The sequence below is a fragment of the Botryllus schlosseri genome, chromosome 3 (assembly GCF_051294905.1).
Source record: "Botryllus schlosseri isolate E-star chromosome 3, Bs_hap1, whole genome shotgun sequence".
Classification (NCBI taxonomy): domain Eukaryota; kingdom Metazoa; phylum Chordata; class Ascidiacea; order Stolidobranchia; family Styelidae; genus Botryllus; species Botryllus schlosseri.
The window spans coordinates 36,752,245-36,771,951 of record NC_137238.1 but is presented as its reverse complement, the minus strand read 5'-3'; the positions used below and the strand labels follow the sequence as shown (position 1 = coordinate 36,771,951).

The following is a 19,707-nucleotide window of genomic DNA, read 5'->3' as shown; positions in this document are numbered from 1 at the left end:
GTGTGTGTGAGCGTACTTTTAGATCGCCAAGTCTCCCTTATCACACTCCCATCATACTGGATGGAGGTTTCCTTATCATAACGCAGGGCTGTAATGACTTGAGTGATGTCTCGGCTCGAGTCGCAATTTTTTGTGGACCTGACTTGACTTGAGTCATCTTCGTAAGAATGGAATCTGACTCGACTTTACTGGAGTCAATTTGTGTATTGACTCAACTTGTACTCGGGTCATTGCGCCATGTGCCAAGTCACATCACTCGACACATTCTATATGACTTATCGAAATCTCGTATATCAGGACCGATAACACTGGCCAACAAAATGAAAAAAAAAATTTTAGGCAGACCATCTGATGGGTCGGACCTACGTATCCGTGCCTCATCCCACGTGGTGAGGAATACGAGAGATATTCTTTTTATGTCGCCAGACCAATTCACTATTTGAGTTTCTATGGAGATCAGCGCCTGGGGCCTTTTGGGTCAGAGTAAGGTAAACATGAAGTGCGACCAAAGATATCTGAATTATAATCTTCGTGCAGCTCCATATATTTTACAACGGTTTCGCATTGTCATTTCCGCCTCTATAAATACTATTATTTGGGCCATTTTTCCAGAAAACTCTGAACTCTGTGCGCTTTTTTTCTTCTAAATGTGTAATGGCAATGTCACCGACTTGTTCCTGATGGGTACTTGGGTTACAACTCAACACTGCCGACATATGGTTATAATGTGACCCATGAACATGTTCGGCATTACTGTCTTAAAGAACTGTTTAATATTCACGTCAGAGGATTTATTACTAAAAATTTCTACTTCTGTTGGAAATATGCTGGATTATACAATAATTTTTTAATTTGTCCCAAAAGGACTGGCGGGCCGCATGTTTGACACCCCTGCCCTAGAGTTTCTCAGTTAGGCGAGTTGAACACGGTACTGAAAAGCATTTGGGCCATTGCTCCCTGTCTTGAACTCCGACTTGAACGGGTGGTGAATTGAAAATGACTTGACTTGTGGTTCTCAACCTTTTTGTCTTTGCGGACCCCCGCGCCCTGCCACATACACCCAGTTTTACGTCAAATTTAGCTCAATTTTCGTGCAACCGTCATCTGTCTTGTGTAAATATTAACTATAGGCTGCTGATAAACAGCAACAAAATGACCATTCTTGAAAAGAACATCGTATTATTCATGTAGAAATTAGGACGGCTTGTAGTACTTCAAAGCAAATTCTGTAGATGCATTTATTGATATACGCGGTCGTGTTTTGAAAATCTGCGCCGTCAATTTGATAAGGAGTACTGAAAATGCCTTTCCATCAAGATAGGTGACGAATGTGGTGGTGGTGGCGAACACCCTTGGGTTGCATCATGATCGCAACATATATGGCACCGAATTTAAGTACGGTAACATATCTTTATTGAGCATATAACGTTCCGTCTAGAAGATTTTGTGGAATATTGGTTTATTAGCCTACAGAAGAAAATGGATTTTTGCAAACATTTTTTTCCAAAACGTCAATAAAACCTCCCTAGACAGCAATATGTTTGCATCAGTAGGCTATTGCCAATTTTGCAATTGAAATGAGTTCGCACAGTAGCGTATTTCGTCTCAGACGGCCGTTCTGTTTATGCGAGTTCTGAAGTTTAAGCAGTTATGAAGCGAAACTGCCTCGTGATTTCTCCAATTAAAAAAACTACAAATCAGGTTATCGACCATTTTGCAAATTTGGAGGCTTCGCGGACCCCCTGAAAATGCCTTGCGGACCCCCAGTTGAGAACCACCGGTCTAATTGACTTATGAATCGGAACCTAGTGACTTGGTTACAGCCCTGGCATAATGTAGCAAAGCAGGTATCGTATGTTGCAACACACGCGTTTCTATGTCAGAAAGAGATGCACATACCACTTTGAATAGTGAGAGCCCTTGGCTTTTAAGATCCATGGCTAAAATGATAAACTTAATATTCTTGTATTTGAGAGCTACAAAATTCAATTGTCAGTATATTTCTTCATTGTACTGTGAAGCAGACTTGGTCAACAAGAAAAGCTTCAGCTTTTTCAGATTAGAATTAGAATTACAACTGCAACACTTTTTCCTAAAATCGAGTAGAATTAGAATTATAGGTGCACATAAATTTCCAAATTAGGTCAAAACTAGAATTATAGCTACTCATTTTTTTCCGAGATAGATTAAGATTAGTATAACTGAATTCTCGAACACTTGGAAATTGAATCCAGTTCCCTTAATATTAATTCATAGTTCATTCTTATGAGCATGATAATAGCATTACCAAGTATCCTACTAAGCAGTTCTCCTGTGGCATTTTCAGGAAAACCAGAAATTAAATAATAATTAGAATTTGAGCTCAGAAACATTTCACAAGTTTGATCAGAATTAGATTGGCGACTTTTCGCCCGAATTAGTGTAATTAGATAACTAGAATTATCTGTCTGTCCAAGTCTGCCTGGAAGTATGATTCTGCTTGGTTTTGTGACCCACAAATTCACGTGTACATTATATAATATGGTTCGCTCTTTTTGAACTACATGCGTATCAAGTCAATTTACCTATGAGTATAAGGTGGTCCGTGACAGCCCAAATATGGTTCGCAAAGACAAAAAGGTTGAGAACCACTGCTATAGAAGCATTGCTGAATAAGAAAGAAGTTTTGGATTTATTTAATAAGTAAATTTAATTGGCTATTCAATGTAATCGTTAGGTTGTCTGAAAAAACGATTCACAACAAATTTGGCTCAAGTCCAACCCAAATAAGCCAAGTTATTGCTGTTCTAAATTTGGGATTTCTAATCGATATTTATTTACAGTGGGCAGATCCATAATGAATAATTAAAGAATTTGCTACCGTAAATACTATTTTACAATCCCAAAATGGGTGTGTAGCATTTTTTTCTGGGCAACCCAACGATTTGATCAAGTAGCCAGTAAAATTTGAAAAGAGTTATTTTCAAACAGCCCTAATGAGCATATTTTCCACATACCACATTTTCAGTTAAATTATTAGTCGAACAACTTCACCGTATCAGTTAGCGCTGAGGTGGAATCGAACCCGATAGGTATCAGCCCCTTTCTGACATTAGATAACAACCTTATTTGACCCAAAATTAGTAAATACATACAATACCTAAATCATTAATTAGTCCTTGGTCATCGGGCGAAATATTTCCAATAGTCAAGTCCATAGGTGAAATTACCGACCGGACTTCTACGTACACCCATCAGCTTTGGTGCCAGACCATGAAAATTTGTAGTTGTCTACTTAGACCAGTTGTTCCCAAACTGTGGTATGCGAATAACTTCAGCGGACCTATAATTTTCTGTATTGATAATATAAACATGTAGATCAGTGGTTCTCCACCTTTTTGTTTTCGCGGACCCCGTTTGGACCGTCAAGGACTCCGAGGGACCCCCTCCCCCAAGTTTTCGTTCAAATTCAGCTCAATTTGGCGAGATAGCGTAGTGGTATAATCCACAGCTGCAACACCACTGGGTTTCGGGTTCGAGTCCGACCGAGGTCGAACGGCATTGTCTCTAAACGATAGTAGATAGCAGCCAAAGCCTGCGATGTCCGCGGCGCGAAAGTTCGGACCAGCGACATCCTGCGCACGACGACTATTACAGATGCGATTGCTCAGGCCAACGATTATGTCGTGTGCACTAGGCCTGTTGGAGATGCGACTGCAGTGTTCAGGCCAGCGATCACATCTAGCGCATGGCGTGTTGTATGTGCGATTGTTCAGGCCTGTCGTTAAGGCGAGCATTGCCGCGAGCGCATCAATGACCTAATTTTGCTCGCGTACAAATGGCAAACCAGCTCAGCAGGAGATCGCTTGCTGTTGTGCATCACAGACGCCAATTGGCAACACGCTTCTTGCTAATTGGTAGCGCGTAACACCGATAATACGAATAACGGGACGGGGATGATGGCTGAATGCGATGAGCGATTAAAACAAACCTGAAGAAAGGTGTGATTTCACGTTATATTTCGAGGGAGATCTTTTTCAAGGCTTGTTGTACCCATGCGAAGTACGCACCCCCGATTTAGGACAAAAAATCGGGAAAATTTTGCGCATTACACATGGAAAATTACGGTAAAATGAGTTTGCACAGTACGATATTTCATCTCATAGTGCCATTCTGAAACTGCCTTGTAATAATCAATCATTTTGCAAGTTTAGAGACTTCGCGGACCCGCTGAAAATGCTTCGCTGACCCTCGGAAGAGAACCGCTGATGTAGATCAAGACTTCTATTTGCTTTGGATCAAAGTTACCCTGCGCCTGCCAAAACTAGATTGTGCAAGCGCACCGCATGGAAAGCTTCATGTCGCCAGTTACTATGAATCTCCAATGCAGTGTAGTTTTCAACCGGGGGTCCGAGGAAGCGTTTTCAAGGGGTCCGCGAAACCTCCAAATTTGCAAAATGGATTATAACCTATTTTTTTTTTAATCAGAGAAATCACGATGCAGCATTGCTTCATAACTGCTAAAACTTCACAACTCGCGTAAACAGAATGACCGTCTGAGATGAAATATTGTACTGTGCAAACTCATTTTAATTGCGGAATTGCCAATAGCCTACTGATGCTAACATATTGCTGTTCAAGTTCAAAGATGTTTTGTTATGGCTTTTGGAAAAATTTGTTGGCAAAAATCCATTTTCTTATGTGATGTACTGTACATAGCTACCGTAATTTTCCGAGTATAGTGCGCCCCCCTCTATAATACGCACCCTTAAAATGACTTGTATATTCTGGGAAAAAGCCTGTTCCCATGTATAGTACGCACCATGCATTCGCAGTACATCAGTACATGAATAGTTGCGGTTTAGTACACGATGTTGTTCTGTTTTGCGATGTCACTGTCAAACAATCATGACATAATGATCGCTAATCATAATAAAATTAACGGCATTGTCTCTAAACGAGAGTGGATAGTAGCCCAAAGCCTGTGAGGTCGGCGACGCAATAGCTCAAGCTAGCGACACACGACATCTTGCGCACGACGCCTATTACATTTACAGATGCGATTGCTCAGGCCAACGGTTATGTCGGGCGCACTTGTCCTGTTGGAGATGCGACTGATTACGCAAGCAATTATATTTTGCGCACATGGCCTCTTGTGTATGCGATTTTTAATGCCTGTCGTTGCCGCGATGAATCAACCAGGATTGCCGCGCACGCTTGTAGCAATCAGCGACCTGATTTCGCTCGCGTACTAACTGCAAACCAACTCAGCAAGAGATCGCGTGCTTTGCAGACGACTCTCGTTAATTTGAAACACGCTTTTCGTTAATTGGCAATACGCTTCTCTATTTGGCAGCGCGTTACACTCTATAATACGAATTACGGGCCCCAATGGCTAGAGGTGATGCGCGATTTAAACAAACATGAAGAAATGAGTGATTTCAAGTTTTTGATCCAGGGATTTTTTTCAAGGCTTGCTGTACCCATGTATAATACGCACCCCCTATTTTAGGGCAAAAAATCGGTAAAATTTTGCGCATTATACATGGAAAATTACGGTACTATTCCAGATAACTTCAAGATGAGCTGCTAGGCAGAAATGACTATGCGGGACTATTCGGGTTCATTTCAATATTAACATACTATTCAATTTTATATTGAAGCTCTATACCTCGAAGAAGCTGGACGTTATATGTTCACTAAAATCAGTTTCTCATATCAAATAGACGGCGCGGATTTTTTAAACATGACCGCATATTTCAAGAAACTCGCTTTGAAACAATAGAAATCTTCCCAATTTCCACACAAATAGTAGGCTTTGATGTTATTATCAAGTGTGGTCATTTTGTTGATGTCCATCACTAGCCTGCAGTTGATATTTGCACAAGATCGATGACGGCTGCACGATAATAGAGCTAACTTTGAACTAAAACTGTAAGGGTCCACTGGCAGTGGCGTAGACGGGGGGGGGGGGGGGGGTAATCGGTGTCCGATACCCCCCGTTTCCAAGCTCGAAATACCCCCTCTCCCCCCGTCTTACATATATTTCCATTGATCTAATATTTCTTGTTCTAATTCGATAATCCCCTAATTGCCGCGCGGCATCATCACGCCATCCGTCATTCAGACAATGCAGTTGCGGTAATGCCTTTTTCTCATATTGTTCTCTCGTCTACGGAAGCCCGAAAAACGCATCTCACATGGCTCTCCCGTCTCATCTGAACGATATTATCCAGTTACAGAACCAGAAGTCGCATTGAAATTTCGATACCGCGCGAGTTGGTTTTCGTGCTTGACAGTCTATTGTCAACAAACGTTTAGAACATGCGCGCTAGGCTTGTATCATTAGAGATAGCGGATCCCTACAGTACCAAAACAGATCGTACTAATCAGATGTTCTGTATGGAATCTATTATGTATTGATCCAATTTGCGATCATTTAGTTCGGTTGTTGCGTGTGGGTTTTCAGATCTCCAGCCGTTTCGTGTCTCAGGCCTCTGGCGCATCTGCTGACTGTCCTGTTATAACGCGCTTTGCCAGTAGTAAAACATTGGAGGCTAGGAAAATTGGGGCCGCTCTGTGACTCGCGGCGCGTGATAGTGCTACTCGATGTGCTTTTGTGATGACCAGAAGTTATAGTCTTGGCCTCGACAATTCGCAATTGTCACTTCTACACCGCAAACGCGTTTAGGAATGCATTTTGATCGCGAGCCTAAGCCTGCGCCAGGCCACTGTTATTCACGTGATGCAATCGCACAAGCTCGAGCGGTAATTAGTCTTTACCATCTCTACACACCAAAAATACTACACCATCTTGGCAGACAGTAAAAATCAGATTGATTTAAAACAAAATTAATCCAGATTGTTTGTATCAAACGGCAACAGACTATAATTCATTTGAGTGTCTTCACTGTTCGAGTGTTCGTCTTTGAGCGCAAAATGGAGAGATCTTCCACTGTGCTGTAATATGATCTGCGCGCACTTTCGTGATTACATCCTCGCTTTGGTAATTAAGGTCAAGATACCTTGCTGTCATCGAAATTTGTTTACTACTATCAAAATCCGCGCGCAAGGCAAAAGCGCCTTCCGTTTGTTACTGTAGCATGCGACTGCGCATAATAGATCTATATTTTAAGATAACTGGCAATTGTTCATGTGTATAAAGACGTAAACACAAACGAGATTATCTTACCCTTGTTGTATCGGCATTTGTGTTTATTAAACCGCAATAAAGTAGTTAGCATAACGAATATCATCTTCTCAAAAAATATCCCCCGTTTTAATAAATATCCCCCGTTTTTTTTCGGCTGGCTACGCCCCTGTCCACTGGGGTTCGTGAAGGTCCGAAAAGGTGTCCGCGAAGACTAAAAGGTCGAGAAACACTGCTCCAATGTACTACTAACCCAATGGCACAGACAAACTAGTATGTTTGATTGCTGGCGGCTCAATTACGGCCCGTGCTTGAAATTAATCAGAAAGCTCACTAATACATAACAGTTGCAAGAAATATTTTGAACAAAACTATCAATTCCCTGATAAAATTTCTGGCGGTTTGCGCGAATTGCCGTGTCGGGTGTTAGTTATTCAAGCGTTTCCACAATTTCAAAAGAAACAATACCAAATCTTGCCTTCGCAGCCAACGATTTGCTTCAAAGTGATCCCGAGGCTAGTAACTTGTAATGAAGCTGAAACAATGGGTTTTAGCACTTTAGAGCTAATTACTTCTGTCCGGGTCGGTATCGCGAGGTGGTACGTGAGCTCAGTAAAATGCTCCTAGTTTGGGAAGAACTGAATTAGACTAATTTGTTGAATGTTTCTATGCTCTAATTTTAGTTCTAATCTCATTACAGGTTTTCCTCAAAATATTTGCCGTTCTCGTCCTCATGACAATGAAAGGCGTTTCATGTGAACTGATCTTTATTCAACTTCTGAGTTTTTGTGAAATCAGTAATTCTAATCTATTTTAGAAAAATATATAGCCATCATTCTAACTCTAATCTAATTTGTAAGAGCTAAAAATTTTTTAGTTTTCCAAGCCTGTGATAGTATGCAGCTCCGCTTGCTCCAACTCCACCATTTAGATTTGGGTCATTTTGTCTCAGTTCTCCGTATAGTGTTACAAGGTCCGCCTGGTGCACGGTCTGCCCTTTCCGACAATTAGAGTTGACCATGACCATCTGTTGAAAATTTATTTAGAAATCTGTAACCTTAAAATACTACAACTTGGATGTTATCTACACTGTGACAACTAAGGGAGTTTTGTGAAATCTGCTATGCACATTTCCACAAAAAGAGTGACTTGGAGCAATGTATTCTAAAGATTGATCACGACTTCAAGACCATCAGTTTGATATTACGGGGAAAGAGTTTTCTTGAATCGGTAACGTCAAGCTTAGTATGGATTATACTGGTGCTGCGGTCACAAATACTAAATGTGATATATGTGGGAAAGCATTTGTTTGGAAGGAAAGCCTCAAGCTTCACATGGAGATGCATGCTGGTTTGAGAAACCATTCATGCGACGTATGTGCGAAAACATTTACCCAGAAGGGTCATCTCGATCGTCATATGAATATGCATGTTGGTTTCAGAAAGCTTACATGCGACGTATGTGCGAAAACATTTACTCGGAAGGGTTCACTCAATTGTCATATGAATATGCATGTTGGCATAAAAAATTATAAATGTTTTATATGCGACAAGGAATTTTTTCTTGAATGCGCCCTCAGGAGTCATATGACAATGCATGCCGATATCAAAAACTATACATGTGATATGTGTGGGAAGAAATTTAGTCGTAAAAATAACCTCAACACACATCTGGATAGTCATGCTGGCATCAAAAATCATAAATGTGATATATGTGGAAGAGGATTTACTCACATTAGTGGCCTCAAGTCTCACATGGATATGCATGCAGGTGTCAAAAACCATAAATGTGACGTATGTGCGAAAACATTTTCTCAGAAGGGTGTACTCAATCGTCATATGAAGATGCATGTTGGAATCAAAAATTATCAATGTCATTTGTGCGAGAGAAAGTTTTTACATAAATTTAACCTCGACAGTCATATGAAATTTCATGCTGATATCAGAAATTATACATGTGATATGTGTGGGAAAGCATTTCGTCATAAAAGTACTCTCGAGGGTCATCTGAATACTCATACTGGCATCAAAAATCACAAATGTGATATATGTGGAAGTGAATTTACTCAGAGTGGAGGCCTCAGGCTTCATATGGACCTGCATGCTGGTGTCAAAAATCATGAATGCGGCGTATGTCTGAAAGCATTTTCTCTGAAGGGCACCCTCAAGCGACATATGGAGATACATGTTGGCGTTAAAAATTATAAATGTGGCATTTGTGGGAAAGAATTTACTCTGTCTGGCTTAAATGACCATATGCATATGCACTCTGATATCAAAAAACATATATGTGATGTCTGCGGGATGGGATTTCATAATAAGCGTGACCTCGAGGTTCATATGAATAGTCATACTGGTGTCAAAAATCATAAATGTGAGGTATGTGAAAAAGCATTTGTCCAGAAGTCTCAGCTCAAGCTTCATATGGATATGCATGTTGGTGTCAAAAACCATAGATGTGACATATGTTCGATAACATTTACTCAGAAGAGTGGTCTCAGAAGTCATATGGAGATGCATGCTGGGATAACAAAATATAAATGTGATATATGTGGGAAGGCGTTTACTCGAATTGGTGAGTTGAGGATTCATATGGATATGCATGCTGATATCAAAAATCATGTATGTGATGTCTGCGGGAAAGAATTTCGTATAAAATGTAGCCTAAATCGTCATATAGATATTCATGCTGGCATCAAAAATCATAAATGTGATATATGTGGGAAAGCGTTTTCTCAAAGTGGTGGTCTCAAGCTTCATATGGACCTGCATGCTGGTGTCAAAAATCATAAATGCGGCATATGTCCGAAAACATTTTCTCAGAAGAGCACCCTCAAGCATCATATGGAGATGCATGCTGCGATTAAAAATTATAAATGTGAGATATGTGGGAAAGCATTTACTCAGATGCCTGGCTTGAAGCTTCACGTGAATATTCATGGTCATATCAAAAACCATATATGTGATATCTGCGGGAAAGAATTTCATGTTAAACGTAACCTCGAGCATCATATGCATATTCATGTGTAATAAGGAGATGCATGCTGGCGTTAACAATCATTAATGCGATGTATGTGGAAAATCATATACTCGGAAGGGTTACCTCGTGCGTCATGTAGACAAACATGCTGATATACCATAGCTGAATATATACCAATAATGTCGATCAAAAAGTAGCTTCATTTTGTGGGAATGTATTCCCAGCATTGGTATCAATCTAAATAAGGTAATATCCGTTAACTTTTCATGATATGCTGATATGCATGAGAAACAGAACAAATATGTTTAAAGTGGTTATTGCTGTCATATTTGTATCAAATTTGTTGATCTGTAATAATTTAACTTTCGAATTTATTGTTTCAATAAATTTTCTTTGACCATGAGACAGGCCGTTGTGATACGTCAAAAGGCAGAATACGCAGCGAGGTAGAACAGCAACTTTACAAAGTTGGATTACACAGTTGACGGTCTTGGTTCTACCCATTAACGTAAAACAAAAAGCAGGACTGCAACGAATCGACTCGAACCACAATTTTTGTCGACTCAAGTCTTCATCTTGAACATGGAAAATGACTCAACTTGAGTCACTTTGCGTAGTTCCTCGAGTCCAGAATTGGTCAAAGTAGTCACCGTTGGTATTCAAGTAAAAGTAACGTAAATTTCTACTCAAGTATATGTTTCGATTTTCAAATGTATTCTAATTCTAGTTTTGCCCGAAAAACTGTCTGTAATAACCACTTGAGTAGTACAATTAGGCGAAATATATTTCGTTATTGACAGCCTTTACTCGACTCATTGCGCATGACCCGTCCAAGTCATGCGACTCGACACTTTCTATAATATGTCTTAATCATCCATCGTATATCTAGATCGATAATTGAAATTTGACCAAGATTCTGTCTTTTATCTGTTTGAATAGAGAGAGAGATAGAAGTTCATTTCCAATTGCGATGAAATGGTGGCCAGCGATACGACCATCAGGCATCAGGTCTTCAAGTCGAAAATAACTAATTAGGAGTGAGAAAATCGAGTGTATTAAGAAGGCGAGGCGTTTGAATATCAGACAAAAGCGAGTTAAACCTGACTCGAACTCGAGTATTATTGGTTACAACGTCACAGCAGTAAGGATGATGTGACACTAGCAGACTGTAGGGCTGGGCAAAATCGAGTATCTGAGTGATTCGATTCTGAATCACATAATATGCTTCGAGTCGAGTCGAGTAATCGAGTATCACTCATTATGACGTCATAACAGAATGTAATATGTCAAAGTTCAAATATGTACCGTTTATGCCACCACAAAGCATATAATGACTGTTATCCATCACATTAAAGATACTTTGGTATTTTTTCGACCATACCGATTTCATTGCACTTGGTGACAATGTTGCGGGACGACTTGACTTCAGAAATCTGCTGTTTCCAGTAGCGTTCGTAGCTTTTTACTGTATGTTTCGTATGCTACGATACGGCCAATCAAGGTTTCAAGGCTACAACAGTGAAAATTAGTATTGTAACGATAATTCTCGTCGATAAATTAACTTTCAGTGGCGAGGAACGTATAATTTCAGTACTCGAAAAAATCGCCTTTTACTACTCGACTCGAATCATTAAAATTAATACTCGATTCAGATTCGAGTACTCGAATCATTGTGCCCAGCCAATGATATATATACAATGATTGGAAACTACCGTGAGCTCTGCGTTTCAGCGTGTACCAGGTCACGCTTCATCGCATACACAGTTGTGCTGTAAACAAAAGCTTCCTCAGCAATACTTGTTTAAGGAACTAGCAATGATATATGATACATTGGGTATATTTATCAGTGAAATACAACGTTAACGTGTTGAATAGTTTCAGAAACGCATTTCTTTCTCGCGGCTGGGATTTTTTTCTGATTAAGCTAGCGGACTACAACGCAGTCAAGTTAAGTTGAATTTCGCGCGTCATGCACGTATTGCAAATCCAATTCACACTGACGACTCACGGTTACACGCAATCACAACGCTGTAGCCTTGTGACGGCCAACGCGGCGTACATTCACACACCCGCGGACGTTCAACCACTGTTGCAAGTGACACAACCTTCATTCCAAATTGAGGTGTCGCTTTTCCATCATATTGGTACATCAATAACATCATATATAAATAAATATCAAGTGGAGGTAGTTTTTAGAGAAGTAATTCTAGTTTTTCTGAGTACTCGGGTAGGTTTGCCTACTTCCTTGGGTAAATGCTGTGCTTCCATACCACTCACCAAACATCAGCATCACAACTTGGTTTTTGCCAGGGGTATCTAGATATCCCTGACTTTTGAATGTATTTGAAAATAGCACCCACATATTCATTGGATGGTCATTTTGAGGTAGTCATAAAAGCTTCACCCTCCAATTTCAAAAGTGACTATTTTCAACTAACTGCGTACTTCACAGATTTCTACTTTCGCTACTTCTATTTGAACCTGAGTAAATCATTGCAGCAATACTTCCAATATTTCAGTAGCAACGCTGTATACATCAATCTTCTCTGATCATTCCACAAAATCCCGGTCGAATTTTCAGGATCCCATCATGTTATGCAAAGAAATGAGGAATGATAAAGATACATACACTTCACAGATGCAACATTTACGAATACAGTATTGAATTTTCAAATCCCTAATTCATGTGTATAAAAACGAAATGATGCATGCATTTGAAAAACAAACATTAATATGCAACGGTACAGAAATAGATCGATGCAAAAGTAACAATGTGGACAACAAAAACAGTTTATGTGTGATCTTTTAAGCAATAACAGTGCTAGATATCAATTTTTGTCATCTTCAACTTGAGAAAATTTTCTTCAAAAATGCAACAGTACACTCGCTTTCGTTAGCTCAAAAGTGGCCAATTATGACCTGAATGGTGCCGTATCTACTCGTGATGAAATCTCCTGCTTTGTTTAGATGTTAGCTTGCTCTTGCCCGAATCATTGGTAGGAAGGGGAACATTTTATGTAACTTTATATGATATCAAGGTTAAAAGAGCCAGGAGGAGATAACGATGAATTCAATACTAAAACCTTCAATAAATGTCAGTATGTCCACACACGTTGGGGGAGGAACTGTAAGAATTTCCCCTGAGCAAACATATGGCATTCCTTTGGTGTGATAATACCAGCATATTTTGACCTATAATTGTCACGGATGTGATTCCATGGCAAACACAGATTATTCTAGCAATAGTGGTTTTCCCGCATCAATCGATCCGATGGCAGTTCCAGACTGGGAACGAATTGCACATTTTTCAATATCCTTCAACTTCTTGTAGTATGCAGCCCGTTCTTACTTGCTCCCAGTTGAAGGTGGTGTCTGCGTGTTTCATACGAGCCCTCTTTTCTGCTAAATTCAAGGTTGGAATTGCTCTGATTTTCAAATTGTTCAATATATGCCCTGTCAACAAATACATTATAAGACATTAGATACGAAACTCGTTTTGTCAGTTTTGCCAGTCAACCATACCATTGGATCAAAATAAATAGTCATTATGGTACCGAGTAACTTCTCAACTAACACGTGTGTGTACAATGTACGCATTTAGACAAATCTTACCGGCTTTCCTGTAAGATTCTTTCAGGCCCAATATCGTTTTTTAACAATAATCATTACAAGAAGCCATGGATACGCAGTGTTCCAAACATTTTCCGAATTTTGAACAACCCTAGTGTACATGTAAAATGTGTGCAAATATATTCCAGTGAAAGATTTTTGCAAAGGGGTGCTATATTGCTTGAAAAATAACTTACATCAAACGGAACATCATGCTGACTACCGGACACCAGTATTATTGCTGCATTATTTCACTCATGCACTTTGTTCTTCAAAATGCCAATTTTCCTTTTCAATGATGATTGAAGAGAAACGAAGAGGTTCCTTTCCCCTGACCCGGGAAAGAGTTATAAAGTAGCCTGATTGCTTTCTATTAGAATGGGTCTCATCGTATTCTAAGGTTGGCCAGCAATAAGATCACTCATAAGTATCTGAATCAGTCATAAATTTTCAAGCTTTTTCCGCTCATATACAAATGCAAAAACATAAGCATAGCTAGTCAGTACCTGCGAACATTGCGCATTGGCGAAAGTTTGATTAGACCTTAGTATATAGTACTGTCTCACTATGCTCACAAAACTTGTTTACAATCAACCAACAAACGAGAAAACAGTTGAATATCTGCCAGCAAAGGCGATAGCAGCACTCCACCGCAGTCAACGTTACCTAATGAAGTGTATGTAGTCAACCTTATCCGCGCACACGCTGATTTCGGCGGGAGTAAACCTTACAGCGTTAGGGGGCGTGGCAGTTTCCAATCATTGTATATATTATATATCATTGTGCCCAGCCCTATAGCAGAGATGAGCATGGATTAGGATTTGGTGAAACCGGATTTGTGAAATTTTATCGGATTTGGATTTGGATTTTTACAGAATTATAGGCATAGGATGTAGGCTTTCTAAATGGAAATTTAAGTTTGAATAGGATTAGGATTGGAATATACAAATTTTCTGGATTTGGATTAGGATTTGAAGCTTCGGATTTTTATTGGATTAGGTCATGGAAATTTCAAATTCGCTCATCTCTGGAAACCGTAGTGTCCTGATATATGATGTCGACACAAGCAAATCTCACGGCTCAGTGAAATTGTTCTACGTCACACTTTCCATTTGGCTGAAGGCAATTTGACGGTAATTTTTGACCGGCTTGTCGAGTATCAAATTTGATGAAATGGGTGTCAGATGTACTGATAACGAAAATATAAATTTTATTTCGCTCGTTGCCCTGGAACCCCCATAATCAGCCTCGAATTTCTCATTATGTAGAGTGGCATAGTGAGAGAGAGAGAGAGAGAGATGATATTCTTTTTCCCCTGCACCGTCGAGATGCTTTGACGACGGAGTTGCGATACGGCCCCATGAGGTCATCTAGTCTGCGCCCCCGTTTTTTTTCTCCTCCATGCTATCAATGATTGCTGAGCGCCTAGCAGGATAGCTGCGGATACCATTTTTCGAGTCTTTGGTATGACCAGACCGGGGATCGAACCCACGACCTACCGCTCGAGAAGCCGGACGCATAACCATTACACTATCTCGCTCGGTAACGCAACAATGCTGTCTGGCGAAACGAGAGCGTAGGTCAGGAGCAAATTATGGCTGCGCGACGAGAGTGAGTGCTCAGCTGGCGTCGCGGCAATGATACCTCTGTATTATTTCTGACGCAAAAGGTCTCCGGCATTCAGAGAAATCCGAAAGGTGATTGAAAATTATAAACCAACTTCCAACGTCACCGTTTAGTTAAATCTTCTATATTCCTGACCAGGGCTATATAGGCCTAGGCTTGGTAATAGAGCATTCCAGTGAAAAACAAAAGTAAGGATTTGGTGGTAACATTTTGCAATCATTTGACTGGTCCGGTCCGCATGTTATCTGATAGGATTGGATCCGGACCGCGACTCCAATTTAGTTCGACACTCCTGTTGTAAACCTATAATCAACATTTTACCTGCTGCATTCGCGGACCAAGTCCTACACCCGTACAGGTTAAGGAACGACTGCATGGTAATGTGTGCTCAGTGCTCATACTTAACCAAAGCGACTATAGAAAGTATCGACACCGTCCATCAACAGCGCAACGTGTCTCTGGAGCCCGACACAACAAGCGGGCCAAACCAAGCAAGCTAATCTGACATATCAATGTACAGTGTAGGCTACACAGCTACCTAGACCAGGGGTGTCAAACATACGGCCCGCCAGGTGATTTCATCTGGCCCGTGAAGCAATTCTGAGTAGATTCAAAAATACTATTCAGAATATTTCTAAGATTTTAAGTTAGAAATACTTCCCAAAAATAATCTCTCAAGACAGCAAATGTCGAGTATGATCACTATTATTCATTTTCAAAGGACACATTATAAACATCCGGCAGCGGACTTGTGGTTTCACTCTAGTCGTTATTAGGAACTATAGTCGGCGACATTGAAACCCAATTCCGAGAATAGGCACAAAAGTGCACCCACTGAGTTCAGAGTGTTATGGACAAATGGACTGAAAACTAGATATTCACAGAAGCGAAAACGCCAATACGAAACCGTTATACGCAGGATACATAGAGGATATAATAGTTACACAGAAGTATAAATCAAATATATGTGGTTGCACTGCTGTATCACTTGCCACTTCTGACTCAAAAGGTCCCCGGATCCCACAGAAACCCGATTCGCGATTTAACAATATGACGGTGTTCAAATGTCTAATCACCACATTTCTTATGACAATCCGGATGTTTGCACTCACTCTCGCCGCGCAGCCATCATTTGCTCCTGACCTACCTACGCTCTCGTTTCGCCAGACAGCCTTGTTGCGTCACTACACCACTCTCCATAACAATGAAAAATTCGAGGCTGATTGTGGGGGTTCCAGGGCCACGAGCGAAATAAAATTTATATTTTCGTAATCAGTACAGCGGCAGGTTTAGATTGATACCCGTTTTATCAAATTTGATGCTCGGCAATTCGGTCAAAAATTACCGTCAAATAGCCTTCACCAATCACCCAAATGGAAAGTGTGACGTAGACCAATTTCACTGATCCGTGAGATTTGCTTGTGTCGACACCATGTAGGACAATATGCTGGAAACTATAGATAACTAGCCTACGGATAGGTGCGTAACAGGTGATTCAACGGTTGAGTACCGTGATCCGTCATGTCGCTGCCGATTTGTGGTCGCTTCATAGCATGCAAGCGACTGATTTTCGGCCAGATTGACTGCTAGAAATGCAGTTATGTTTGGTTTAGAGTGGACGCAGGGCATTAAGAACAGGTTATTTAGTTGTACAGTAGCCTACATCTAGTAATCGACGCTGCTATCAAAGCATTAATATAAGTTGGATATTTAATGAGCAAAAGAAGTAATGATATTTACTCAATTAATGTGATCAATAGGTTTCAATACTGACTCTCGTTTTGCAGGAAATAAGGTTTCCTTGAAATGGTCTGATTTGATCATAATAATCATCAGATTATATTTCCATTTACCCAAGACACACACAATGTACATTGTACAATTTGATATACAAGACGCAATGCGATGACTTCTTTTGCTCATCAAATATCCAACTGATATTAATGCTCCAAACCAATCATAACTGCATTTTACCAGTCAATCTGGCCGACAACCAGCCGTTTGCATGCTATGAAGTGATCGCAAATCGGCGGCGGCATCGCATCACTCAACCATGAATAACGTGTTGCACATCTATCCGTAGGTTGGTTATCCATATTAATATAGCCTAATCCCAGTTTCACAACACATTGCACTTTGTGACGATGCTGTGGGACTGCGGACCTTTGATACTATGAATATGTAGATGCGGGCCGTGGCAGCATTATTGTCAATAGAACTACCCCCACGGCACTCGCAAGACGCTATCGCCGAGCGAGATAGTGTAATGGTTGTGCGCAGCACCGTAACTGCCGCACCCCAAACCCCCCAATTGGGGGGGGGCCGAGCTCGATGGGGGCCAAAAATTATTTCGTGAATTAGCATAAATCATAGAGTATTTTTTGAAAATTTATGCAATTTTTCAAATTTTTTTCGCGCTACGCGCGAATTCACGTAGCCGTTTATCTTTCCTGTTGGGTATTGGGCCATTACCACGCCACGACCCACCAAGACATACAATCAAGTTTTAGGCCATATAACATGCGACTCCAAGAAGTGTGCCAGAACGATTGGCAGCGAGAAAAGCTTGGCCGAAAAGGTCTATGCCCTTATGCAGATCAAAGACTTCGCTATATATACAAAATACATATAGGTTTAATTGTCCAATTGTCCATAGGCACCTAAATGACTGGCGCCGAATGTTCCTGTCTTTGCAATCTGAACCTCACAAGACAAATACCATCCCGCTGGGAAAAATTATATGCCAGTGCAGAAATACCAATTTTAAATCGTGTGCTTCTCTTAGTTTAGAAGCCTACGTTTGGGCGGTTCTATATTTTTTGATATAGCAGACTTGAAGTCACGAAATAACATCATGTAACGAAGTCATACCAACGGTTCCGCCCGCCCGAAGATGTTTAATCATTATTTACGGGCCCTCCCGTTTTCAAGACACTTCACTGAGCTCTACCGGTAAATCTAATTACGTGAGTAGAGAGGACAATAAATTGATAGCATATTATATATGCAATCGCCGATCTGATTTACCGATTTTATCATAAATTATCGAAAATTTTCGCGCTTCGCGCTGGTTCTCAATACCGTACGGGTAATTTCGTGACAAACGCGAACAACGTGATGGGGGGGGGCGTTTTACCACCCTATGGGAGCCCAACACCCACGTTTCTGGGGGCCTGACGAGGTGCTGTTTCGTTCCTGCCAACGGGTATAGCCTACGCCCGAAGATGTTTAATTATTATTGAGTGGTCCTACCTTTTCAAACACACCTCACTCAGCTCTACCGGCAAATCTGATTACGTGAGTAGAGAGGACAATATATTGATAGCATATTATATATGCAGTCGCCGATCTGATTGACCGATTTTATCATAAATTATCGAAAATTTTCGCGCTTCGCGCTGGCTCACAATACAGTACGGGTAATTTCGTGACAAACGCGAACAACGTGATGGAGGGGGTCGTTTTATCACCCTATGGGAGCCCAAGACCCACGTTTTTTGGGGCCTGACGAGGTGCTGTTTTGTTCCTGCCAACGGGTATACGCCCGAAGATGTTTAATTATTATTGAGTGGTCCTACCTTTTTAAACACACCTCACTCAGCTCTACCGGCAAATCTGATTACGTGAGCAGAGAGAATATAAAAATTGATAACAATGTATGCAATTCCCGATCATACTGACCGATGAAATCATGAATTCTAGAAATTTTGCGCGCCTCGCGCGCTTAGGCGACGGAAGCTGACTCACTAAAGAAACTCCCAATGAATATGATGAATAGTGGTAAACAGTGTATCGGCGGAGGGGGGTCTGGAGGGCGAAGCGCAGCGTTTCTCTGCGACGCGATTGCTCATTGCTATTGCCGCGACGTCAGCTGATCCCACTCTCGCCGCTCGGCCGCATCCTTGCTCTTGAGCTAGTCTCTCGTTTCGCCAGACAGCATTGTTGCGTCACACTGCCAAACTACTTAACAATGAATAATTTGGGGCTGATTGTGGGGGTTCCAGGGCCATGAATGGAATAAAATTTATATTTTCGTAATCAGTGCAGAGTCAGCTTTCGATTGATACCCGACTCATCAAATTTAATGCTCGGCAAGCCGGTCAAAAAAGACCGTTAAATTGCCTGTAGCCAAATGGAAATTGTGACGTGATACAATTTCATTGAACCGTGAGATTTGCTTGTGTCGACACCATATAGGACACTATGATGACATCATCGAAGTTAATGGTGATATTGCCGATTTTGCTGCCATCACCAATTTATATGCACCTCAGACCACACAGCGAGAGCGAGTACTTCACTTCCCGCGTAAATTCGTCAACAAATTACGGTATATTTGTCGTCTTTACTTTACATCAGAATAT

The 19,707-nt window shown here is 40.8% G+C and overlaps 1 protein-coding gene and 1 long non-coding RNA gene across 2 annotated transcripts in view; one reads left to right on the top strand and one right to left on the bottom strand.

Annotated features, from left to right (window-relative positions):
• LOC145435257 (uncharacterized) overlaps positions 1–19,707 on the bottom strand; it is a 344,196-nt gene that overhangs the window by 278,937 nt on the left and 45,552 nt on the right. The window lies entirely within an intron of this gene.
• Positions 7,307–10,513, top strand: LOC145435187 (uncharacterized). Its single transcript, XM_080312507.1, has one exon. It carries the CDS (start codon positions 8,377–8,379, stop codon positions 10,156–10,158), a length of 1,782 nt encoding a protein of 593 aa, XP_080168633.1. The 5' UTR covers positions 7,307–8,376; the 3' UTR covers positions 10,159–10,513.